General features: G+C 40.6%; 1 protein-coding gene across 3 annotated transcripts; it reads right to left on the bottom strand.

The window, feature by feature from the left end:
• Positions 1–126: 126 nt before the first annotated feature.
• NDUFAF1 (NADH:ubiquinone oxidoreductase complex assembly factor 1) lies at positions 127–25,314 on the bottom strand. Of its 3 annotated transcripts, XM_060618891.3 has the most exons (6): positions 25,033–25,308; positions 21,202–21,316; positions 19,724–20,369; positions 15,247–15,432; positions 1,644–1,718; positions 127–891 (listed from the first exon to the last, which is right to left on the bottom strand). In XM_060618891.3, exons 3-6 carry the CDS (start codon positions 20,297–20,299, stop codon positions 742–744), a joined length of 987 nt encoding a protein of 328 aa, XP_060474874.1. In that variant the 5' UTR covers positions 20,300–20,369; positions 21,202–21,316; positions 25,033–25,308; the 3' UTR covers positions 127–741. The 3 variants fall into 3 exon arrangements, with proteins under 3 accessions (XP_060474874.1, XP_060474873.1, XP_060474875.1); XM_060618890.3 differs by lacking the exon at positions 21,202–21,316 and having other exon boundaries at positions 25,033–25,305; XM_060618892.3 differs by lacking the exons at positions 15,247–15,432; positions 21,202–21,316 and having other exon boundaries at positions 25,033–25,314.
• Between the last annotated feature and the right edge of the window lie 1,069 nt (positions 25,315–26,383).

Below are 26,383 nucleotides of genomic sequence, written 5' to 3'. Positions count from 1 at the left end.
CATTAATGGATGAATGGATTAAAAATTATTAGTACCTCATTCTTTTTTAGTACACCATAACATGATACAACATGGATAAATCTCAAAGACATTTATGCTAAATGAAAAACCACCAGACATAAAAGATCACATATTATTGGATTCTATTTGTAGGAGACATATCCAGAGAAGATAAACCCATGAAGAAAGTAGATCCATAGATACCTGGGCTGGGAGAATGAGTGCCTGCAAAGGGCACTCAATTAAGGTTGCTTTTTAGGCTTGATAGAATTTTCTAAAATTAGCTTATGGTAAGGATTGACAATTCTGTGAATATACTAAAAAATCACTAAATTGTATAGCAATCTTTAACAGTCTCCTTAAATGATGGATTAGAAAACACAAGAAACCTATGAGGAACAGAGAGAGACAAAGACATCAACAATCATCTTAGAGACGCCCTGCTTTGACAATACCAACTTGGGCAGGAATAGTTCCTAACAGGAATCATTCTAACCCAAAACAGTTAAGTTCTTTACCTATTATCTCCACATCGGGACTTGCATTCTTTAAGCTGAAGTACAGCTTAGAACCTGGTTTCATGCTGTGTCTCCCACTATGGGGCCTTTCTTGGCAACAGCATTTAGCTTTGTCTCAGGGAATACATCCCAGCCGTTAATGGGAAGCTGTTAAATATTTTGTCTCTGTCATCATGGATGATACTATGCAGTTTGGTAGTACAAAATTACCATACCATCTCTACTACTTAAAAAGTCTTGGGTTAAGCTCTGGAGAATTTTCATAAGCAAATTCTTCTGTGTGGGCTGGATCAGCAAAAACTCCAATAAAATCTATTTCCAGGAAGAATGGACCATCCACTTTATCAGCTAGGGTGAATCCAACAGAAGAGATCTACATTGAAAATACAGAAATTGATCAAAATCTCATATACTGATACCATTCCTGGAGTGTTGAAGTTCCTGAGGTGATTAATATAACTAGGTCTTGGGGCACCTGGGTGGCTCAGTCAGTTAAGCGTCCGACTTCGGCTCAGGTCATGATCTCTCAGCTCATGGGTTCAAGCCCCACATGGCCCTGTGCTAACAGCCCAGAGCCTGTAGCCTGCTTTGGATTCTACGGCTCCGTCTCTCTCTGCTAGCATGGATGCACAGGGCTCACTCTCCACTCTCTCAAAAACGTTTAAAAAAAAGAATTTAACATAGCTGGGTCTTTACACTATCAGCCCTTAGCAAGTACACCAGAGTTCTCAAATGCTGTAGCAAATCCTAAGTGCAGGGCTGATTTTCTACCTTCTACTTTCTCTTCCCTCTCCAAAGTAGTGCCACTTCAGACTGGTAAGGTGAGCATGGATGTCTAATGGAGGTTCCTTGTAGCCCTCCTATACTTCAATACTTTTCACTATTTTGGAGCTAAAATAAAATGTGAGCAGGCTGAAGTGATGACGACCATAGGAAATTCCTGCAGGATGGAGGTTTGGCTCACAAGATATGTCTGAGTCAACCTCCATATGGGAGTAACAGGGATGGCCTCAAGAATTTTTAGCTTTCATTTGCCAGCCCTCAAAAATGAACTGAAATGATCCTCACAGGAGTTCTGTTTCACTAAAGGGAACAGTTCTGAGTGAAAGTACAGGAAAATGTTACCTTATCAAGCAGAAGCTGGTACTGGGCATCCCGGATTCTTCCTTGATTAGAGAAGAAAAATTTGGAGAAAGGAATCTGAAAAAGAAACCATATACTTAACATCTCAAATGTCAGCAAGTGAGGCAGTTGTATGGAATTGCAACGATAATAGTTTAATGCTAATGTTATTTAATTCTAACGTTATAATTCTAATACATGCAGTTATGACAAGTGGCTTGTCATTTTGATCATAGATATACATTTTTTAAAAATGAAGTATTAGTTGGGCGCCTGGGTGGCTCAGTTAAGTATCTGACTTTGGGCTCAGGTCATGATCTCACGGTTCGTGAATTTGAGCCCCACATCAGGCTCTGTGCTGACAGCCCACAGCCTGGGAGCCTGCTTTGAACTGTGTCTCCCCTCTCTCTGCCCCTCCCCCACTTGCACTCTGTCTCTGTCTCAAAAATAAATCTTTAAAAAAAATTTTTTAAAACTTTAGATGGCTCCTGGGTGGTTCCATCGGTTCAGCTCAGGTCATGATCTCACAATTGGTGGGGGTTCGAGCCCCGGGTTGCGCTCTGTGCTGACAGCTCAGAGCCTGGACTGGAACCTGCTTCAGATTCTGTATCTCCTCCTCTCTCTGCCCCCCCCCCCCCCTCAGGCTCTGTGTCTCTGTCTCTCTCTCAAGAATAAACCAACATTTTTTTAAAAAATGAAGTATTAGAAGAAAACAGATAAAAACCTTTCTAAGCCAGAAATCCCAAAGGAAAAATGATACAATAGAGTACAATTTAACCTTCTGACAGCAAAGACAAAGGATAAATATGTGTAACATTTATGAACAAAATTCTAATATCTTAAACACAAAACTTTCACAAATAACTAAGGTTTAATAACCAATAGAAACACGGGGAAGAGGGGAAACGGGCCCACTTGTATACAGCGGGTAGGTGTACAGATTGGTACAACTCTTAGAGTGGCCGGCAACTGGGAGGCAAGAGTCTAAGAGGACTCCAAGAAGCCCCCTTCTGTATACACACACCCTCTTCCAGGTATTCATGCTAACCTCTGTTGCTGAGAAGGGACTGTGCACAAGTAAGGTCCTAAAGCAGCAGACCTTAATGTAGGGAAGATTATCCACTGTAGGCCCGATTTAATCACTTGAGCCTATAGGAGGGACTGGTGAAAGAGCCTAAAAGCATGAGCGATTCAGTGGGGGAGATCCTCCACTTTTTGTTCTAAAGGTGGAGGAAACAAAATGGCAAGGAATGCAGGCAGCTCCCTGGAGCTGAGAGTGGTCCTCAGCTGACAACCAGTCAAGAAACCAGGACATTAGTCCTGCAATCATAGGAACTGAATTTGCCCAATAACCTTAATGAGCTTGTAAGTGGATTTTTCCCCAGAGCCTCCAGAAAGGAATACAGCCCAGGAGACACCTTAATTTTAGCCTTCTAAGGCCCTGAGCATTGAACTCTGCCACACCAAGTCCCAACTCATGACCCATCAAATTGTGAGCTAATGTGGGTCTTTTGAAGCTGCTAAGTTTACAGTAATCGCTCACAGCAATAGAAAACAGCAATATTTAGCGAAATTTGAAATGCTGTAACTTTGACCTACCAACTTCACTTTTAGGAATTTATGTTACAGATAGACTCTGACAAATATGTAACGGTACAGCTTTTTCTAATTTAAAAAAAAAAAGGAAAAATAGGGGAATGGTTAAAAGATTACATTGCATCCACACAATTCAATACTGTACAGCTGTTTCTTTTCATGTAGATCTATACAGGATGCAATGGCAGACCTCTACAATGTATTAGGAAAAAAAATCTAGGGCGCCTGGGTGGCTCAGTCGGTTGGGGGTCCGACATCGGCTCAGGTCATTATCTCATAGTTTGTGAGTTCAAGCCCCACGTCGGTCTCTGTGCTGACAGTTCAGAGCCTGGAGCCTGCTTCAGAGTCTGTCTCTCCCTCTCCCTTTGCCCCTTCCCCGCTTGTGCTCTGTCTCTGTCTGTCTGTCTGTCTGTCTCTCTCTCTCAAAAATAAAAACATTAAAAAAAATTAAGGGGCGCATGGCTGGCTCAGTCGGTTAAGCATCCAAATTAGGCTCAGGTCATGATCTCGCGGTGTGAGACTTTGCCCCACATCAGGCTCTGTGCTGATAGCTCAGGGCCTGGAGCCTAGTTCAGATTCTGTGTCTCCCGTTCTCTCTGTCCCTCCCATGCTCATGCTCTGTCTCTGTCTCTCAATAATAAATGTTTAAAAAAATTTTTTTAATTAAGAAAAATCTAGACAGAATACACAGTATAAAAATAAATTTTTAAAAAGCCTCAAAAAAATAATAATAAAAAATTTGCTAGAGCAACTGGAGAGTTCCTGGATGGCTCAGTAGGTTGAGCATCCGACTCTTGATTTCAGCTCAGGTCATGATCTCACGGTTTACGGATTCAAGCCCCACACCAGGCTCTGTGTGGAGAGTGTGGAGCCCTCTTGGGATTCTCTCTCTCCCCCTCTCTTTCTGCCCCTTGCCCACTCATGTTTGTCTCCCTCTCAAAATAAACTTAAAACAAAACAATTTACCACAGCAAATGGGAACAACCCAGTGTCTATTAATACAGGCATCAACTATGGGAATTCCATTTAACAGAAAATGCCAGGGGTGCCTGGGTGGTTCAGTCAGTTAAGAGTCCAAATTTGGTTCAGGTCATGATCCCACAGTTTGTGGGTTCGAGCCCCGCATTGGGCTCTGTGCTAACAGCTCAGAGCCTGGAGCCTCCTTCAGATTCTGTCTCCCTCTCTCTCTGCCCCTCCCCTGCTCATGCTCCCTCCCACTCTCTCTCTCTTTCAAAAATAAATAAACGTTAAAAAATAAATTTTTTTAATGTCAAACAAAATAACAATAATGAAAAATAACTCCACAAAGCGACAGGGAAGCTCTCTAGGATTTAAATTAAAAAAAAAAAAAAAACACTAAAGATGTACAAAGTTTGTTATTTATACTTTTGAGTAAAATTAGACAAAATAAGAACATGTATTCACATTTGCTTATATTTGCATAACAAAAATGCCAACTACACAAGAAACTACAGAGCGGCTCCCTAGAGCGGGTGGGCAGGAAGAGTCAACAGGGACATGAGTGGGAGTGAGGCTTCTCACTGTACATCATTTTAGATTTTTGACTTTTGAACCAAAAAATTAATGTGCTGTTCATATTACTTATCACCAAAAACACTTGTGGACATAAAAGTCTCAATTCAAAGCTCAGATTCCAACCCACCACTGCAGTAGATCACACTGCTCACATAGCAGATTTAAATGCAGTCACATCCTATTTCACCTGCTCTCTTCATTCCTGTCAGACAAACCTGGGGGGAACCCCCCCCATCAATTTTTCATTTTGCACCCTAGTTTCACACTTCATCTACCTCATTATTCAAAACATATTTTGGAAATGGAATCAAGGCTACCTGGTTGCCATTCAAGGAACATGTGTCATCCACCCTACTGTCCCCTCAAACTAATCTCTTCTATCTTTTTGACACACAATTCTCTAAGAACACTGTCTACATCAAAGGAACTGGATTTTTTTTAGCTGGATAAAAAAGCTAAGAGGAAACATTAAATCTTGCATTAAAAGCTTGCATAAAAAGAAAAGGATGAACAGTTGTTCTCTCTTTCCAAGGGACAGTAAGCTAAATTTTATAATTTTTCCATCATTTTCCTCTGTTTTCTCCCTGTAATCAGAGTAAATACTTAAGCATCTCACTTCTATTTACTAAAGGATAATTATTCATGCAGAAGTTAACAGCAATTAGTAACATTTAATTAAAAACCTCTTGTGACTACACCTATTGTAATGAGCACTGAGTAATGTATATAAATGGTGAATCACTATGTTGTATACCTGAAACTAATTTAACATTGTAGGTCAATAACACTTCGATTAAAAAAAAAAATCTCTTCCCCAACACTTTCCCTTAATAATTTAAAGAGAGCTGTTGCAAACAACTATTCCTTCTGGCCAAAGTTAGGACTACATGTATTTTCAGGGAAGAAAGTAATTGTTAACAATTAAATAGCAATAATACCAGAGAATAATTTGTCAGTGTGCAAGCCCTAAAAAATGTACATACCATTTATTCTAGGTATGTTATTTCCGAGAATATATCCCAAGAAAATAATTAAGGATATTTACTTCAGAGTTTGGCACAACAGTGAAAATCTCTGAAAACAATCTAAATGTCCAGTAATAGGGGAACAACTAACTAAACTGTCTTCTATTTATATAGTAAAATATCATAAAGAAATTTAAAATGATATAAAAATGTATCTCAGCAGGAAGTTGTATATGAAATTCAGTGAACAATATATGTTATAAAACAGCACTGACACAATAACATTTTTGTTAAAAAAATTTTTTGAAGCGGAAACAGAAAAATCTGGGGGGAGGGGCCAAGATGGCGGAAGAGCATGGAAGTTTTTTTTGTATCTCTCATCCCTGAAATGCAGCCAAATCAACCATAAACCATCTTGCACACCTAGAAAACTGATTTGAGGATTAACACAACAATCTGCACAACCTGAACCACAGAACTGCAAGGTATGCAGTGCGGAGAGGTAAAATGGAGGAGAGAGAAACCACCAAGGGCAGGGAGCTGTTTTTGCTGGCAGAGAGAGCACAAAGACAGGGGGAGAGTATAGGAAAAGCACCCCCCTCCAAAAGCAGCTGCAGAGAAAAAGGAAGAGTGGAAACAGCCACAAGAGTCTAAACAAAAAAGGGAGAAAGGAGAGGGCTTAAATTCCATTAAGACTCTAAACAGCTGGAGTGCAGAGTCTGAAACTTCATAGCTGGATACCTGGTGGAGCTCTGGATACCTGGAAGAGCAAATCCCCAGGAGCAGAGTGAGGTCCAAGGGGTCCTCAGGCCACACGAGGAGAGGTGGTTCCCCTGCTGGGAGGACATTTGGTAGAGGCTGTGCAGCCTCCCCACAGGCAAAGGTCCCAAAGGGGTCCCAAAGGACCCCAGAGAATAACCACATTCCCTGGTGCTGGAACAAGGTCATTAAGGGTGAAGCCTGGTGCCAGATGTGTGTTGTTATTTACCATAATCCCTAAAACACTGCTGCTACACAATCATGCAAACTTTCTGGGATGGGCTGGCACCCAGCTGTAGTCTCTGGGCATCAACAGCAGCACAGTCTGTAGAACATTCCTAGGAGCAGGCTGGAACCCAGCCATTGCTCAGCGAGACCCTCCCCCAGAGGGTCTGAGCAGGTCAAAGGTGCAGTCCCTTAGAAGTGAGGTGTTGGGAAACACAGCCCCATCTGAAATAAAACTCAGGAGGAAGGTGCCATCTAGCAGCCTGACAGCTTGGTCATGGACAGTGTAGAAGTGGGGAGTGGACAGAATCCCTAGTCAAAGGAGGGATGCTTGATTGCTGGTTGGGGAGAAATGGGTGATGCCATTTTCACCCCACACACCTGCACACACCACAACAATCCACCCCAGTAAGGCAAGCAGCGCCATCTAGTGGAGAACAGAGTCATTCACTAAGCCCCACCTAACTAGGCCAACCGTGCTCTTCAGGAACACAAGTCTCTCCACCAGCTTAGTTTACAGATTATAAAGTGCTTCATCGTTTGACTTCTACAGGAAACCAGATGTAATTTCAATAGTATTTTGTTCGCTGGCCCTTTTATTCAATTTTTTTTTCTTTTCTTGAATACAAGAGAAAGAACTTATTTTCCATTTTTATTAAAAATATTTTTAATTTTTTCTATGATATTTTTTACTTTTTTGTAAATTTTTAAAATTCTATTTTACTTTCATCATTTCATTTTATTCTATTTTATTGTATTCATTTTTTCAAATTTTCTAACGTTTTCCTTTTTTCTTTCCCATTTTTTTCTTATCTTTCCCTTTTTTCTCTATCAAGCTCTTTCAACAACCAAACAAAAACACACCTAAGATCTACCATCCTTCATTTGATTTCTTTGTGTTGTTTTTAAATTTTTTTCTTTTTTTTACTTTATTAATTCCTTTTCTTCCTTCAAAATGACAAAACTCCAAAAGAAAGAACAGGAAGAAATGAGAGCCAGGGACTTAACACAGATACAAGCAAGATGTTTGAACCAGAATTTAGAATCACAATAATAAGAATACTAGCTGGAGTTGAAAATAGATTAGAATCCTTTTCTGCGAAGATAAAAGAAGTAAAAGCTAGTCAGGATCTAATAAAAAAATGCTATAACTGAGCTGCAATCGTGAATGGATGGCATGGTGGCAAGGACGCATGAGGCAGAGCAGTGAATCAGTGATATAGAGAACAAACTTATGGAGAATAATGACGTAGAAAAAAAGGAGGCAGCTAAGGCAAAAGAGGACAAAATAAGAATTACAGAATTCAGTGACTCATTAAAAAGGTATAACATCAGGAGCACCTGGGTACCTCAGTGTTAAGGTTAAGCATCTGACTTCCACTCAGGTCATGACCTCACAATTCATGAGTTCAAGCCCCGCATCAGGCTTTGTGCTGACAGCTCAGAGTCTAGAGGCTGCTTTGGATTCTGTGTCTCCCTCTCTCCCTGCCCCTCCCCCGCTCATGTTCTCACGCTCTCTGTCTCTCTCTCTCAAAAATAAACATTTTTTTAAAAATTAAAAAAAAAAAAAAAAAAAGGAGTAACATCAGAATCCTAGGGCTCCTAAAAGACGAACAGAGAGAAAAAGGGAAATTTATGTGAGCAAATCATAGCGGAAAACTTTCCTAACCTGGGGGAAAGACACAGACATCAAAATCCAGGAAGCACAAAGAACTCCCATTAGATTCAACAAAAACTGACCACCAACAAGGCCTATCATAGTCAAATTCACGAAATACTCAGGCAAGGAAAGAACCATGAAAGCAGCAAGGGAAAAAGAAGTCCTTAACCTACAAGGGAAGACAGATCAGGTTCACAGCAGGTCTATCCACAGAAACTTGGCAGGCCAGAAAAGAGTGGCAGCCAAGAATTCTTTATCCAGCAAGGCTGTCATTCAAAATAGAAGGAGAGATAAAAAGTTTCCCAGGCAAACAAAAATTAAAGGAGTTCGACTACTAAACCAGCCCAGCAAGAAATTTTAAGGGGGACTCTCTGATGGGAGGAAAGATGAAACAAAACAAAACAGAACAAAACAAAAAGTGACCAAAAGCAACAAAGACTAGAAAGGACCAGAGGGGCGCCTGGGTGGCTCGGTCGGTTAAGCGTCCGACTTCGGCTCAGGCCACGATCTCGCAGTCTGTGAGTTCGAGCCCCGCGTTGGGCTCTGTGCTGACAGCTCAGAGCCTGGAGCCTGCTTCAGAGTCTATGTCTCCTTCTCTCTCTGACCCTCCCCCCATTCATGCTCTCTCTCTGTCTCAAAAATAAATAAACATTAAACAAAATTTAAAAAAAAAAAAAAAGAAAGGACCAGAGAATACCACCAGAAACTCCAACTCTACAGGCAACACAATGGCAATAAATTCATATCTTTCACTACTCACTCTAAACATCAATGGTCTAAATGCTCCAATCAAAAGACACAGGGCAACAGAATGGATAAGAAGACAAGATCCATCTATGTGCTGTTTACAAGAGACCCATTTTAGACAGATTGAAAATAAGGGGATGGAGAATCATCTATCATGCTAATGGTCACCAAAAGAAAGGTGGAGTAGCCATAATTATAACAGACAATCTAGATTTTAAAATAAAGACTGTAATAAGAAATGAAGAAAGTCATTATATCATAATTAAGGGGTCTATCCACTAAGAAGACCTAACAATTGTAAACATTTATGTTCCAAACGTGTGAGCACCCAAATATATAAATCAATTAATCACAAACAAACTCATTGCCATAATAGCAGGGGACTTCAACACCCCACTTACAGCAATGGACAGATAATTTAAACAGAAAATCAACAAGGAAACAATGGCTTTGAATGACACATTAGACTGGATGGACTTAACAGATATATTCAGAATATTTCACCCTAAAGCAGAATACACATTTTTCTCAAGTGCACATGGAACATTCTCCAGAATAGATCACCCTCAACAAGTACAAAAAGAGCTGAGATCATACCATGCATATTTTCACACCACAATGCTATGAAATTTGAAATCAACCACAAGAAAAAATTTGGAAAGATAACAAATGCTTGGAGACTAAAGAACATCCTACTAAAGAATGAATGGGCTAACCAAGAAGTTAAAATAGAAATTAAAAAGTACATGGAAGCCAATGAAAATGATAACACCACAGCCCAAAACCTGTGGGATGCAGCAAAGATGGTCATAAGAGCCAAGTATATAGCATCCATGCCTTCCTAAGGAAGGAAGAAAGGTCTCAGATACACAACCTAACCTTACACCTCAAAGAGCTGGAAAAAGAACAGCAAATAAAACCCAAACCCAGCACAAGACAGGAAATGCTATCAAACTCCCCCAAAAAACAGTAGAACAGATCAATGAAGCCAGGAGCTGGTTCTTTGAAAGAATTAACAAAATTGATAAACCCCTAGCCAGTTTAATCAAAAATAAAAAGGAAAGGACCCACATAAATAAAATCAAGAATGAAAGGGGAGAGATCACAACCAACACTGCAAAAATGCAAACATTAATATGAGAATATTATGAGCAATTATATGCCAATAAGATGGGCAATCTGGAAGAAAGGGACAAATTCCTAGAAACATATAAGCTACCAAAACTGAAACAGGCAGAAATAGAAAATCTGAACCAACCCATAACCACCAAAGAAATAGAATTAGTAATCAAAAATCTCCCAAAAAACAACAGTCCAGGGCCAGATGGCTTTCCAGGGGAATTCTACCAAACATTTAAAGAAGAGTTAACACCTATTCTCTTGAAGCTGTTCCAAAAAATAGAAATGGAAGGAAAACTTACAAACTCCTTCTATGAAGCCAGCATTACCTTGATTCCAAAAGCAGACAAAGACCTCACTAAAAAGGAGAACTATAGACAAATTTCCCTGATGAACATGGATAAAAAATTCTCAACAAGATACTAGCCAACTGGATCCAACAATACAGTAAAGAATTATTCACCACAACCAAGTGGGATTTATACCTGGGATGCAGAGCTGGTTCAAGATCTGTAAAATAATCAATGTGATACATCACATCAATAAAAGAAAGGACAAGAACCACAGAATCCTCTCAATAGATCCAGAGAAAGTATTTGACAAAATACAGCATCCTTTCTTGATAAAAACCGTCAAGAAAGTAGGGATAGAAGGATCACCTCGAGATCATAAAAGCCGTATATGAAAGACCCAATGCTAACATCATCCTCAATGGGGAAAAACTGGGAGCTTTTCCCCTAAGGTCAGCAACAAGACAGGGATGTTCACTGTCACCACTGTTATTCAACATAGTATTGGAAGTCTTAGCCTCAGCAATCAGACAACACAAAGAAATAAAATGCATCCAAATCAGCCAGGAGAAGGTCAAACTTTCACTCTTCACAGATGACATGATACTCTATTTGGAAAACCCAAAAGATTCCACCAAAAAACTGCTGGAACTGATCCATGAATTCAGCAAAGTTGCAGGATATAAAATCAATGCACAGAAATCACTTGCATTCCTATACACCAATAATGAAGCAACAGAAAGAAAAATCATGGAATCAATCCCATTTACAATTGCACCAAAAACCATAAAATACCTAGGAATAAATCTAACCAAAGAGGTGAAAAATCTATACGCTAAAAACTACAGAAAGCCTATGAAAGAAATTGAGGAACACACAAAAAAAATGGAAAAACATTCCATGCTCCTGGATTGGAAGAACAAACATTGTTAAAATGTCAATACTACCCAAAGCAATCTATATATTCAATGCAATACCTATCAAAACAATACCAGCATTCTTCACAGAGCTAGAACAAATGATCCTAAAATTTGTATGGAACCAGAAAAGATCCCAAATAGCCAAAGCAGTCTTGAAAAAGAAAACTGAAGCTGGAGGCATCATAATTCCAGACTTCAAGACGTATTACAAAGCTGTAATCATCAAGACAGTATGATACTGGCACAAAAACAGACATTCAGATCAATGGAATAGAATAGAGAACCCAGAAATGGACCCACAAAAGTATGGTCAACTAATCTTTGACAAAGCAGGAAAGAATATCCAATGGAATAGACAGTCTGTTCAGCAAATGGTGCTGGGAAACTGGACAGCGACATGCAGAAAAATGAACCTGGACCACTGTCATACACCATACACAAAAACAAACTCAAAATGGATGAAAGACCTAAATGTAAGACAGGAAACCATCAAAATCCTAGAGGGGAAAGCAAGGAAAAACCTCTTGGATCTCGGCCACAGCAACTTCATACTCAATATGTCTCCAGAGGCAAGGGAAACAAAAGCAAAAATGAACTATTGGGATCTCATCAAGATAAAAAGCTTCTGCACAGGGAAAGAAACAATCAGCAAAACTAAAAGGCAACCAAGGCAATAGGAGAAGATATTTGCAAATGACCTATCAAAAAGGGTTAGTATCCCAAAATCTATAAAGCACTTATCAAACTCAACAACCAAAAACCAAATCATCCAGTGAAGAAATGGGCAAAAGACAAACTTCTCTACAGAAGACATCCAGATCGCCAACCGACACATGAAAAAATGCCCAAATCACTCATCACCAGGGAAATACAACTCAAAACCACAATGAGATACCACCTCACACCTGTCAGAATGGCTAACATTAACAACTCAGGCAACAACAGATGTTGGCGAGGATGTAGAGAAAGAGGATCTCTTTTGCACTGCTGGTGGGAATGCAAACTGGTCCAGCCACTCTGGAAAACAGTATGCAAGTTCCTCAAAAATTAAAATAGAACTACCCTATGACCCAGCAATTACACTAGGTATTTACCCAAGGGATACAGATATGCTGATTTGAAGGGGCACATTCGCCCCAATGTTTACAGCAGTAAACATTGGCTATCAACAATAGCCAAAGCATGGAAAGAGCCCAAATGTCCATCGATGAGTGAATGGATAAAGGAGAAGCAGTAATATATGTGTATGAGCATGCGTGTGTGTGTGTATATGTATCTACACACACACACACACACACACACACACACACACACACACACACACACAATGGAGTATTACTTGGCAATCAAAATGAATGAAATCTTGCCATTTGTAACTACATGGATGGAACTAGAGGGTATTATGCGAAATTAGTCAGAGATAGACAAATATCATATGACTTCACTCATATGAGGAATTTAACAGATGAACACAAGGAAAGGGAAGCAAAAATCATATAAAAACAGGGGTGCCTGGGTTGCTCAGTCGGTTAAGCGTCGGACTTCGGCTCAGGTCATGATCTCACAGTCCATGAGTTTGAGCCCCGCATCGGGGGGCTCCAGCTCAGAGCCTGGAGTCTGTTTCAGATTCTGTGTCTCCCTCTTTCTCTCTCCTCCCCCGCTCATGCTCTGTCTCTCTCTTCTCAAAAATAAATAAACATTAAAAAAAAATCATATAAAAACAGGGAGGGGGTCAAAACATAAGAGACTCTTGAATATAGAGAACAAACAGAGGGTTGCTGGAGGAGTTGTAGGAGGGGGTGGGATGGGCTAAATGGGTAAGGGGCATTAAGGAATCTACTCCTGAAATCATTGTTGCACTATATGCTAACTAACCTTTAATATAAATTAAATTAAATTATTATTTATAAATAATATAAATTAAATATATAAATAATATAAATTATTTATATTAACCTTTAATATAAATTAAAGAAAGAAAGAAAGAAAGAAAGAAAGAAAGAAAGAAAGAAAGAAAGAAAAATAAAAAATAGATCTGGAAGGTACACACCAAAAGTATTTTACCTTTGGGTAGTGGTTAATTTTTTTTTCCTTTTCAGGATTTTCCAAATTTTCTATATGAAATCCTAGTTTTAATAATTCATTATATTGGAGCGCCTGTGTGGCTCAGTCAGTTAAGCATCCAACTTTGGCTCAGGTCATGATCTTATGGTTCGTGGGTTTGACCCCTTATTTGGGCTCTGGGCTAACAGCACAGAGCCTGCTTCAGATCCTGTCACCCTCTCTCTCTGCCTCTTTCCTGCTCACGTGTTCTTTCTCTTTCTCAAAACTAAACATTTTAAAGTAATAATAACTTGTTATATATACTATTCGTATGCAAGTGTTACACATGTAGTAATTTTTTGCTTATGTAACTATATTAATGCAGAAATATGCATCAAGTGTCTGTTATATGCTAGGCACTGTTCAGGTGCAGGGGAGACAGCAGGGGAGACAATACAGACAAGGTCCCTGCTCTCCAAATTTACAGAATTTATGTTCCAGGGGCACAGGGTAGAAAGTGATAATAAACAGACAAGTGAATGAACAAAATAATTTTACTTAGTGATAAGTTCTATGAAAAAAGTAAACAGGGTAGTGTTAGTGACTGGGTTAGAGGATACAACTCTAGCTACAGGGGTCAGGCATCTCTGAGGCCTTTTGAGCTGAGAGGTGAGTGATAAGGAAGAACAAGCAGGTGAAAAGCATACCAAGCAGATACAACATCAAGTACACAGGCTCTGAGATGGAGGTGAGCTTGTTGGGTGTGATACACAGAAAAGGGGCCAATATGGAGGAAGAAGGTAGGCAGGGAGACTGAGGATAAAGATAGGGGTCTGATACTATAGGCCCAGTAGACCATGTTAAGGAGTTTGGGCTTTATTCTAATTGCATTGAGAAGCCACTGGAGGGTTTTAAGCATGTGACTGATGTAGTCTGCACTTTGTGTTAGATCACTCTGACAGCTGAGTGGAAAGTGAATTTTAGGGGGCAAAACCATGAAGAGGCTGCTGTAGTAAATCCAAGGGCCTGGAATAGGGTGAGTGGGAGAGATGGCTAGAATGGTCAGACTCTGGGTACAGTACAGGTGACAGGATGTGCTAAACAGACTATATGTGGGGTAAGGGAGAAAGCAATCTAGAATGACCCTTAGGTTTAAGTATAAGCAAAAGAGGAACTTTCTTTGGAGTTTATGTATTAAAAACCTTCAGTAGACAGAAGAAAAGAATGGGAAATTGAAATTCATTCCCTTAATTTCTACCTCTTTTCCTCTGGGTGAACATTTTTACCTTCTTAAAGCTTACTCTCACAAAGTAACAGTGCCTTATATTACCAAAAAATGAATAAAAATTTTGATGATTGTAAAATATGAAGTATTTATTGCTCCTAAGAAGACTTTCTCCTAAGCTAGGGATACTAGCTTAATAGAGTTGCCTGGAAGAGGGGATGTGGTGGAAACTTAAGAAGAAACATCTACTTGGGCACAGAGCAGAGATGTACCCATGATTTACCATGGACCTGGCCATATCCTTATGAGAAATATTTACTGGTTAGGAAACTAACATTTATATTAATTAAAGAAAAAAATCACTTATATAAATCTCACCCCTAGATCATCTTCCTTCTTTCTCTTTCCACACCTTCCAAAAGGGATTAATAAGGAAAAAAAAAAAAAAAAAAAAAAACTACAGGATAGCCATGATTTCAAAAGACTTCATTTTCATACACAATAAAGACTTATGCTGTTACCTTGACCTCCTGCCAGTAGGGCCCCCCACGGGTGAACATGAAGTAACTGTACATTTGATCCTTCCTCTGGATTATATCCGTGTCCTGTCTAATATTCACCATCCAAGGCCGACCATCTCCACGTACACGGAGATACAGAGTGTTGAACTGGGACCAATCATAAGACCTCTTTCTCTCAAAAGGGCCCTAAGGTGCAGAAAGGAAAATTAAGTTCATCTCATTTTCCACTACTAGCAAAATTAGTCATCTTTTGAAGTATCAAAAGGATCCACTGGCATTTTTCTACCTAGTTTGGCTTTCTACCATAAGGAGGCAGATAAATCTGGGGATTATTTTTTTAGCATAAAATACTGACATAGTATTTATGTTTCTCTTTTTTTTAATGGTCACTTATTTTGAGATAGAAAGCATGTATGCATGCACAATTGGGGGACAGGCAGAAAGAGAGAGAATCCCAAGTAGGTTCCACACAGTCAGCACAAAGCCCAACGCAGGGCTCAAACTCTTAACCTGAGCCGAAATCAAGAGTTAGACGCTTAACCAAATGCACCCCCCAGGCGCCCCGTATTTATGTTTCAAAGGTAATGTTCAGGACATGATTGGCCCAGGACAGTGTTGATATGTGGTAGGCACTCATATGTATCAATGAATGGAAATGAATTGCTGTATGTACCTTTTTTTCCCCTGGTCCTATCAAGTAATGGATTCTGAGTGGGCAGCGACAGCTGCCTTCCTATAAATCAGAAAACTATGAAAGAGCTCAAGTTTTAAAATTGCTGTTTTATAACAATAGCTACCATCCACTGAAAACCTACAGTAAGCACTGTGAATGCATAATTTCATCCCTCACAGCCCTCTGAGATAGATACTATCATTGTGTTCCAGCTTACAAATGAAGAAACTGAGCACTCAACTAGGAAATGGTAGATCCAGTGCCATTTAATTCCAAAATCTATATTTAAAAAGAAAAAAAAAAATTTTTTTTTTTAATTTTTTTTTTTTTAACATTTATTTATTTTTGAGACAGAGAGAGACAGAGCATGAATGGGGGAGGGGCAGAGAAAGAGGGAGACACAGAATCGGAAGCAGGCTCCAGGCTCTGAGCCATCAGCCCAGAGCCTGACGCGGGGGTCGAACTCATGGACCGCGAGATCGTGACCTGAGCTGAAGTCGGACGCTCAACCGACTGAGCCACCCAGGCGCCCCAGAAAAAAAATTTTTAATGTTTATTTATTTTTGAGAGTGAGAGAGGAAGACACAGAATCTGAAGCAGGCAGCAAACAGCCCGATGCAGGGCTCGAATTCACGAATTGTGAGATCATGACCTGAGCTCAGTCACTCAACCAACTGAGCCACTCAGGTGCCCCTCCAAAATCTGTATTCTTAATAACTACCTATACTGTCTCTCATGGAAAATGGAATTTAGTGTTAATTTAAAAACTGTTTTAAACATTTAAACATTTAAAAATGCTGTTTATTTACAGCATTCTCAAAGGTAATCTGATTTCGAGAATAGCAGTGCTCAGATATGAACTATCTTATTTACTAGCTGTGTAACTTTAGACAAGTTGTTAACTCTCCCAAAGCCTCAGTTTCCTCATCTGTATAATTAGGATGACCACACTTTACAGGATTGTTGTGAGGAATTAAAGGGATATATGTATATACATGTATATATGTATATGTACATGTATACATATATATGTATACATATATATGTATATATACGTATATATCTGTATTTATGTATGTATATATGTATATGTGTATATACACACACACACACACACACACACACACAGAAAGTAGCAAGAGGACTGGCAAGGCACACTTAATAAATTTTATCACCTATTTTCATTACTCCACAGTGTTTATCCAGCCATAGAATTATTTTCTACTGTGGAATGACCAAATCCATTCTGTGGATTTCAGGCACTAGAAAGAAAAAAAAATCTTTGTATGCATACTTGTCTCTGAAAGAACACATACCTTTCTTTCTCATCATTCTCTGGAGAGAGGGACCTTTGTAACTAACATTTGCCTTTCTCCTTAGAGTACAATAGCCAAGCAAACATCCAGAGGCTATGGCCAAGGCCAGGCATGAGAGCCTGTCCAGGTAGCCCTGAAACAACATCCAGTCAGCAAATTTGCAAAAAGCCATAGACTGGTTGTGAGACAAAGAAGCTAACCTAAGTAACTCTAGAAAATAATGTTCTGATGGTAAACTGTAAAACTAAAGACAAAGGAAACTATATATACCCAGTGTACTCTAGTTGGTAAAGTTGTTTCTTACAGGGTTATGGGTTAAAAGTTCTGAAACTGCTGGGGCGCCTGGGTGGCTCAGTTGGTTAAGCATCCGATTTTGACTCAGGTCATGATCCCATAGTTTATGATTTTGAGCCCTGCATCAGACTCTGTGCTGACAGCTCAGAGCCTGAAGCCTGCTTCAGATTCTGTTGTCTCCTTCCCTCTCTGCCCCTCCCCTGTTCACACTCTCTTTCTCTGTCAAAAATAAACATTAAAAATAAATAAATTTAAAAAATTTTTTTAATTAAAAAAATTTAAAAGTTCTGAAACTGTTTTGCATGTACACGGGGCTGAATTAACAGGTAAGTTGATGGTAAATAATGGGAGACAGGTTTCTCACATTATTACAGTACGAAGTTATAGATAAGAAGAGGGAGAAGCTGAAAATGAACCACATGGTACTATATTAGAGTCAGCACGGTATGAACTCCTATTTGGCTTGTACAGAAATAGTTACAGACGTGTTTCCACGATTGGTATACATCCCTGTATTTCCTGCTGTGTCCGTTGAGAGGTCCTTGAAGTACTGTCAACCCAGTAGCAACAAGCATACTCAGCACCCAGATCTGGGTTTCTAATACCATTCTCCAAAAAAAGGCATCAGGGCTCTTTTGGGAAATGGCTAGTTCTAGGTTTGGGACAGAGAAAATACAAAATGTGCTTAGAGCATCTTATAGTGCCAAAAAGTTCTAAAAAACAAAAAAATGGAGGCATGTCAAAAGGACAAAAACCAACTTGAAAGAGCTTCCAATGGCCAAAGCTGGAACAATTTGAGCAACAAAATAAATAACATAGCACTGGATTATAACCCGAAGTATGAGTCCATACAAAATGACTGGCTGACTAAATAAAGTGGGAGAAAAACAAAACTTCTTCTCTGAAGAATACCCAATAATATATGAAAATACCATCCCTTTAAGGAGACAGAACTTAACCCCATGCCCTGCTCCCATGCCTTGAATGTAGGATGCTCTTAGTGACTTGCTTCCAAAGAAGAGTATGGAAAGAAGAAAAACAAATAGTAACAACAGAGTAATCTGGCAAACACTATCCTGACCAGGGGATCAAGGTTAACACATCAATGATAAGTCACATTGCTAGCATGTACTCCTGATATGACGTGATGAAAACAGTACTTCAGCTCTGTGGTATTCTTCCTAAAAAACCAAAAACCCAGTCTGACAAGGAGAAAAAACATCTGAAAATCCCAAATTGAGGATTATTCCACAAACTACCTGACCAGGATTTCTCAAATCCTCAGGAAAAATAAGGAAAGACTAAGAAACTATTACATGGTAGAGGAGCCTAAGGAGACATGACAACTAGATATAATGTGGTGTCCCGGCTGGGATCCTGGGACAGAAAAAGTACAAGTGGAAAAACTACTGGAATACAAATAGTGTCTGGAATTAGTTAATAGTAATGTACCAATGTTGGTTTCCTAATTGTGACAAATGTACGAAAGCAATGTAAGATAGCAACAATTGGAGAAGGTGGGTGAGGGGCATATGGAGTCTTCTGTACTATCTGCACAATTTTTCAGTAAAACTAAAACTTTTCTAAAATAAAAAAGTTTACTTAAAAAACCAAATAAAAACTACATGGTGACCCTACATCCACCCTAATGAACCTCTGGTCATCACAGGGTCTGTGGTCTATTAGAGAAGATGCATATCTCCCGAGATCATTGTTCAAATGTCTGACTTCTCAGAGCTCCTCAAACATAAGAATGTCCCACCCTGACCCAAAGTGATGCCCAGAAACAAGTGCCCCTTCCTCAGGAACCACTTCCCCTTATGCTTTTGCTTTTTACACCTGTGCCCCGTAGTTACTTAACCCCACTGACACAGATGACCCACCAGGTGTTTTCATTCATACAAACAAAAGCTATCTGTAGGGGCAACTGAGTGACTCAGTTAAGCATCCAACTCTTGATTTCGGCTCAGTTCATGGTCTCACAGCTCCTGAGTTCAAGCGGCGCAATAGGATTCTCTTTCCCTCCCTTTCTCTCTGTCCCTCCCCCACCCGTATTCTCAGTCTCTCAAAATAAATAAACTTCAAAAAAAAAGTATTTTGTTTAAAAAACAAAAAAAGCTATCTGCTACAGTTCATACTACAATGAAATTCACCCCCGTTCACTGGGAAACTGAGGCTCTGGGACTTCACTTACCCTTGGAATCCTGGATATCATTGCACAGTACCCACTGTGGCCACTTTCCCCATCTTTAGGCGCCTCAGAGCTCAGAGTTCCATACAGCAGTGCACTCTGATTATTCTTGCCCATTTTCAGGAACACTTCACTTCTGCCTCCAATTGTCTTATCAGAAGTCACCATCCACTTATCTAAGTCCTCTTTTCCACGGAATTGCCAGACAACCTTGGCTTGTTCCAGCAAGACCTCATGCAGAGGGCGGCCTTCAGGGCCAATACAATAATTCACAATATCATCCTTCAAACGCCTACAGTGGTTCTTTATTTCATCTTTAATTGCCTTATCAAAACTAACTTCCGGCTTTTCCTCTGGAGAGGTTATATCCAAAGCAACTTCTCTCTGGTGATGTCCTTGCAAATCCCCTTCAGTATTCCTTTGAGAGGACGTTTTGCCAGGAGCAGCCACAGGTTTCTGAAGACTACTAGAACAATAGTCTGCAAAGCGATTACCCAAAAATGGACATGAGGAAACACTTGGCTTCAGGCATTTTCTGAAAATATAAGCGCTACTCAGAAACTTGTGAACCAAAGCCATAGTAAGATAAAATGTAAATTTCTCCCTGGGCTACAAAGGAAAGAAGCTTCAGCAAATAGCTCAATTCCACCTAGAAAGGAAAAGACATTGAAGAGTTACCAGGGTAGCAATGACTGCATCACAATTTCAAATTCAACAAAGACACGTGTTGTGAAATTCATGAACTTATTTTCTAATTCTATAAACACTTCCCCAGGGCCTACTATGAACATAAACCTGTTTACACAGTATGTAAAGAAAGTATCCCCCTGCCTAGTGAAAAAATGAGAAGAGGAAGAGAAACACAGGCCCCCTTCATGGAGTTAATTATTACCTCAAAATAATTCAAGTATGTACTTCAAAAGGTTGTGTTGACCTTAAACCAAATTTTTATGCTGATTCTTATTTTATTTTTATTTTTTTAATTTTTTAAAGATTATTTACTTTTTGAGAGACAGAGCATGAGTGGGGGAGGGGCAGAAAGACAGGGAGATACAGAATCCAAAGCAGGCTCCAGGCTCTGAGCTGCCACCACAAAGCCCGACGTGGGGCTCAAACTCACAAACCTGAGATCACAACCTGAGCCAAAGTCGCATGCTTAACTGACTGAGCCACCCAGGTGCTCTTATGCTGGATTTTTAAAGAAATCATTGACACCTAAAATAAAATACTCAACTAATTCACTCCAGGACCTAGGATAACTGACAACATTTTAGCACTTCATCTATACAAACAGGGACTACAGGGTACATTGTATGTGGAATCAGAAAACATGCCCACTTATTAGGTTATGAACATTGTGAATATTGGCAATTTCATACGGCTAAACCTAATAAAGCTCTTTATCCTCTGGTAAAGCTATTAATCTTTTGAAGCCTCCATTTCCTCAGGGGTAAGGCTGTGTTAACACCTCCTTTACTTACCATAAGGTATTCTTCTGAAGATCAGATGGAATGAAGGCTACAAGAGCATTCTCTGATCCAGTAAGGTTTTCAAACCACCTGGCATATATTATCTCATTTAAGGCACACAAGGCTCCTGTAAGACAAGCCAGGGAGATATTTCCTTTCTCTAGGAAACAGACACCAACAGGTGAAATGATTTGCCTAAGCTCACACTGCTAATCAGCATGGAAGCTAGAACTAGAACCCTAGCCTTGAGTCCTTCCACTAGATGCTGCTGCTTCTAGTAAAAACATCAGCAACACAAGTTCTATAGCTCTAGTAAAATAACAACTTTGGCTAAACAGTTCTCTCTCCTACTTACTCCAGCTACCCCTAAGAGGAAATAAAAGATACAATGCCAATTTCTTTGTCTTTCTCCTATCTTGGCCCAAAGACCAGGAGAAAGGAAAAACAAAAACAAAAATTCATCCACTAGTCAGAAGATGGTGCTGAATGAGGAAATAAACAGAACACTAAAAACTTAAAAGAAAAAAAAAAGCCTCAAAAATGCCAAAATCCAACAATCTGGCTCACCTGCTTCAACTGCCTAGTAGTCTACAACTAAATGGCGCCCAGACCACCCTAACTACAACCAAGGAGTGGTCAATCTTCTAGAGTGCCCCTCCTCCCTCACTCCTCACATCAGGAGAATCACCACTTTCTTTCTTCTAGAACACTGCACTCTGCTCCCTGCCTCCAGGCTTGCTGCCACCACCTCTACCTCATCCCACCTCTCAGCATCTAGAAGGGCCTAAAACATAAAACTGATCATTTATCTTCTCTGCTTAAAACACATGTGGGGCTCCCTCATGGTCTTCAGAATAAAGGCCAACTTTCTCCACAGGGTCTAGAAGACTCCACATCTGGCCTCCATTCATCTCCCCAACCTCACCTCTAGTCACATCCCACTCTCTACTCCAATCCTGGCTAAACACCTGTGCTCCACCAAGTGCCAACCAGTACTCCCTTCTCTGGGCTTCAGTCTTTGGCTGATTGCTGTTCCTAGGCCAGGAATGCCCTCCACAGATTTTGCCTAGCTACCTTATCCTTTGGAACTCAGCTTCAACATTCCTTACCCCTCCAAGAACCCTTCCTTGACGATTCAACTTCACCAGCACCTGCATCCCTCTGATGTAATCTTACTGCATCCTGGGCTTATACTTTCCCTACTACAGTTTACTGCAATTTCTTCATTAGTCTCTTCCATCAAGACACTTCCAGTCTGGCGAGGGAGACCATCCTCACTGTGGCACTTCCAGCTCCCAGGATGGTGCCAGGCATGCAGGAGACTTGTAATATATGTTAAATAATACCTCCACAATTCCCCACTTTCTCAACCAGTGTCTTGGTTCAGGGTCTTATTGCTTCTTACCAGGACTACTGTAACTTCCCAACAAAGGGCTTCTCAAACTTTAAGTGCCTATGAATTGGAGCGTCTCAGTAGCTCAGTGGGTTAAGCATCCAGCTTTTGACTTTGGCTCAGGTCATGATGTTGCGATTCATTAGTTTGAGCCCCGCATCAGGCTCTGTGCTGACAGCTAAAAGCCTGGAGCCTGCTTCAGATTCTGTCTCTGTGTGTGTGTCTCTCTCTCTCTCTCTCTGCCTCTCCCCCACTTGTGCTCTGTCTCTCTCTCTCTCTCTCTCAAAAATAAGCATTAAAATTTTTTTCTTAAATCACTTTAAAATGCAGATTCTGATTTAGTAGGTATAGGATAAAGCCTGAGATTCTGTATTTCTAACAAGCCCCCAAACGATGCCCTTGTCATTGGTCCATAGGATACTCTTTAAGTAGCAAAATTCTAACACATCTCCTTGACTCTGATCTCCTCTACTTCTCCCAATCTATCCTTTGACAGGCAACAAAAGGGATTTGTCTAAATCTGACTGCACTCCCCTTATAATAAGTCAGCAATTCCTCCCCAGAAATTCAAACTCCTAAAATAGTACACAAGGCCCTCCAAAATGTGCCCAAGTCCCGATCTATTGACTCATATCTATGGGCAATAACCTCAGCTCCATCAAGACCAACTGTAGGGGCACCTAGGTGGCTCAGTCAGCTGAGCGTCCAACTCTTGATTTTGGCTCAGGTCATGGGATCAAGCCCCTTGTGAGGTTCTGTGTTGAGTGTGGGGTCTGCTTAAGATTCTCAGTTTCCCTCCCTCTGCCCCTCTCCCCCGCTTGTGTACAGTCTCTCTAAAATTAAAAAAATAATAATTTTTTAAAAAGACCAACTATAATCCTGTCTGAACACATACAAAAAAAAAAAAAAAAACCACTGTTGAAACCACAAAAATGACCAAATATTCTACTATCTTGGCTAATATGAATGACTAACATATCTTTTTTAAGTTTATTTATTTTGAGAGAGAGAGAGTCTGTGAGTGAGGGGGGCAGGGCAGAGAGCAAGAAATGAGACAATCCCAAGCAGGCTCCTCACTGTCAGTGCAGAGCCTGATGCAGGGTTCGATCCCACAAACAGATTATGACCTGAGCCAAAGTTAAGAGTCTGGGCACTTAACCGAGAGCCACCCAGGTGCCCTGAATGACTGGTATATGTTGACCAATCATGGCATTAGCCTAACACTAGATAGATAAGACTTCACATTCCCAGTCATAGAATTACCTCCACTTCCAGACTACTTTCCCCCAAATCACTTAACACAAACCTAAATCCAATAATAAATCCCTTTTAACACTCTCTTACTTAGATGTTACATGGTTTCCTATGGTATGTGTTTTTTCTCACTGTAAGAAGTAATAAGCTCATGTTCAACTATAGTCATGTTCCTGGTTGCCTTCCACCAGGGGGCAATGACATTACTCTTCCTCCATATTCTCCTGACAATCCGTGCATACCCCTCTTTTGCCCTTACATAATGTTAGAATATCACTTTTATCTGTCTACCTCACTACTGTGACCTCCTTAATCATAAGGACCATGGCTTAAACATAACTGATGCCCAATGATGTTTGCTGAATAAATGAAAACCACGCAAACAGTATATTTTCACATGGACTAAAAAAAGAAGGGAACCAGGAAATTAAAAACAGTTGATCTGAGGTCCTGGAATCACAGGTAATATTTCAATTTCCCTCACCGATTGTGCTTAAATAATTTTATCTCTATATATTAAGGAATTTAGGAAACAAATGATAATCCTACAAAATGGAATTTGTACAATCATAAAAGATTCTCGAGAACCCCAACCATAGGCTACACTACTAAGTGGCAAATAAGGAGAAATCCAAACTGCATATATACAAATATTGCAAGCATAAAAATGCAGAGACAAAAAAGTTTTGGGTGGCGAAAAAAGGCTTAAAGCTGTATATAGGATGGGATTATGAGTAACATTATTCACCCTATTTTCCACACTCTTAATAGTGCTGTTACTTCTCTAATAACATAAATTTAATTATAAAATTTTGCTTTGTATTTTTACCAATAAACATAAAGTAAAACCCATCAAATGGATGATCCGATGCCGAAGTTGATGCATTCTGACGGCAACGGAACCCACTGAGCTAAAAGAGAGTAGTCTTAGTAAAGATTATATACCCAGGGTTTACCATGTGCCAGAAACTGTTCTAAGTATATTTCATTGACTCCTCACAACAACCCTGAGAGAGGTGCTATAACTGTTCCCATTACAAAGACGAGGAAACGGAGGTTCCAAGAATAAATTAACCGAGGTCATACAGCTAGTAAGTGGCAAAACTAACCCTCGACCCCTGTGTTTTAACTCCGGATCTGATTCGGGGGGAACGGTCGGGACCGTGCCACGGAGAGGCAGCCCCGTCAGGCCTCACCTGCTGGGGCTGTGTGGCCCTCCCACGTCCCGGACGCGCTAACAGCTTGCCGGTGCTTGCTGGCCTCCCCGCCGGAGCGCGCGAGTGACTTCCACCCGGATCTCCGCTTTTCCCGACCGGGTACTCCACTTTCTTCGTGTGCGTCCGTCTGCTTTTCCAGTCCGGCGCCAAACCAGACCCTAGGGCACTAGAGTTCCGGCCGAGGCGCAGTCCGGGGAAGAGAAGATTTCCGGAGCCCGGTGAATTCAGGCTTTTGGTCGAACAGCCTCCCAAAGGGCTCCGCTTACCCCCTCCTGATCTTTTCTGCCCTGTGTGAGAAAGTGGCGGAGAGTTTAGAGACGCTTTTCTCCTTCCCTTTATGCATCCCTGCTTCAGGCTGCAAATTCCACCTCGCATCTTTCAAACAGGACCCAAATACTGCTAACGTCCTTTCGCCCCCGGGCGCCAGGGTCCCCTCTTGCCGCCTCTCCCCGCAAGCACCTAAAAGCTGCCCATGGCCTCAGAGGACTGGATCTCCTTGGAATCGCGCCCCCCCCCCCCCCCCCGGAATCTTTGGAGACCCACCACGCACCTGGACAGCAAACCGTCCTACCAGTCCTACCCAAATCCTGCCCAATGGGGCCGCCCACTCTCCAGAACTTCTGTATCTATTGCACACCGCTGTTTAAGCACTTTCAACATTGTGTCTTAAGTATTCACTTCTCACTTCCTCTGCCACTCTGTGAGCTTCTTGGGTCCAGACTTATGCTGTTCTTCTGTCCTCAGCAATTAGCACTGTGCTAGCAGGAATTAAGCTCTTAGCAAGTATTCGAATGAATTGTAACCCCCGGCAATTAATTCCAGTCTTTTCCAAGGTTCCGAAAGGCCTCACCGAATACAATTGGCTTTTCCAAGTTTCCCCTACCACTTGTTTCCATTCCACCACCTCTTACTTCTTGAAATTCTGCTTTTGACTTTTCTAGACTGACACTTGCCTGGTTATCCTACCGCCTTGAACCTTCCACAGCTGCCTCCACCACTGACTCTTTTTAGTTTCAGATATAAGTTATGTACAATTTCATCTTCCCTAAATCCCAGAATATATTTCCAACCTCTTTTTGTTAAGAGTTTTTTTTATTTTTTATTTATATTTTTATAAAATTTATTTATTTTGAGAGAGAGGGAGAGAGAGAGGGAGAGGGAGAGGGAGAGGGAGAGGGAGAGGGAGAGGGAGAGGGAGAGAAAGAAGAGCAGAGAGTATCCCAAGCAGGCTCTGTGCTGTCCACACAGAGCCAGACACAGGGCTCGATCTCATGAACCATTAGATCATGACCTGAGCCGAAATCAAGAGCTGGATACATAACAGACTGAG

This window comes from Panthera onca, chromosome B3 (assembly GCF_046562875.1).
Source record: "Panthera onca isolate mPanOnc1 chromosome B3, mPanOnc1 haplotype 2, whole genome shotgun sequence".
NCBI classification, from domain to species: Eukaryota; Metazoa; Chordata; class Mammalia; order Carnivora; family Felidae; genus Panthera; species Panthera onca.
This window is presented reverse-complemented; position numbering and strand designations above follow the sequence as displayed.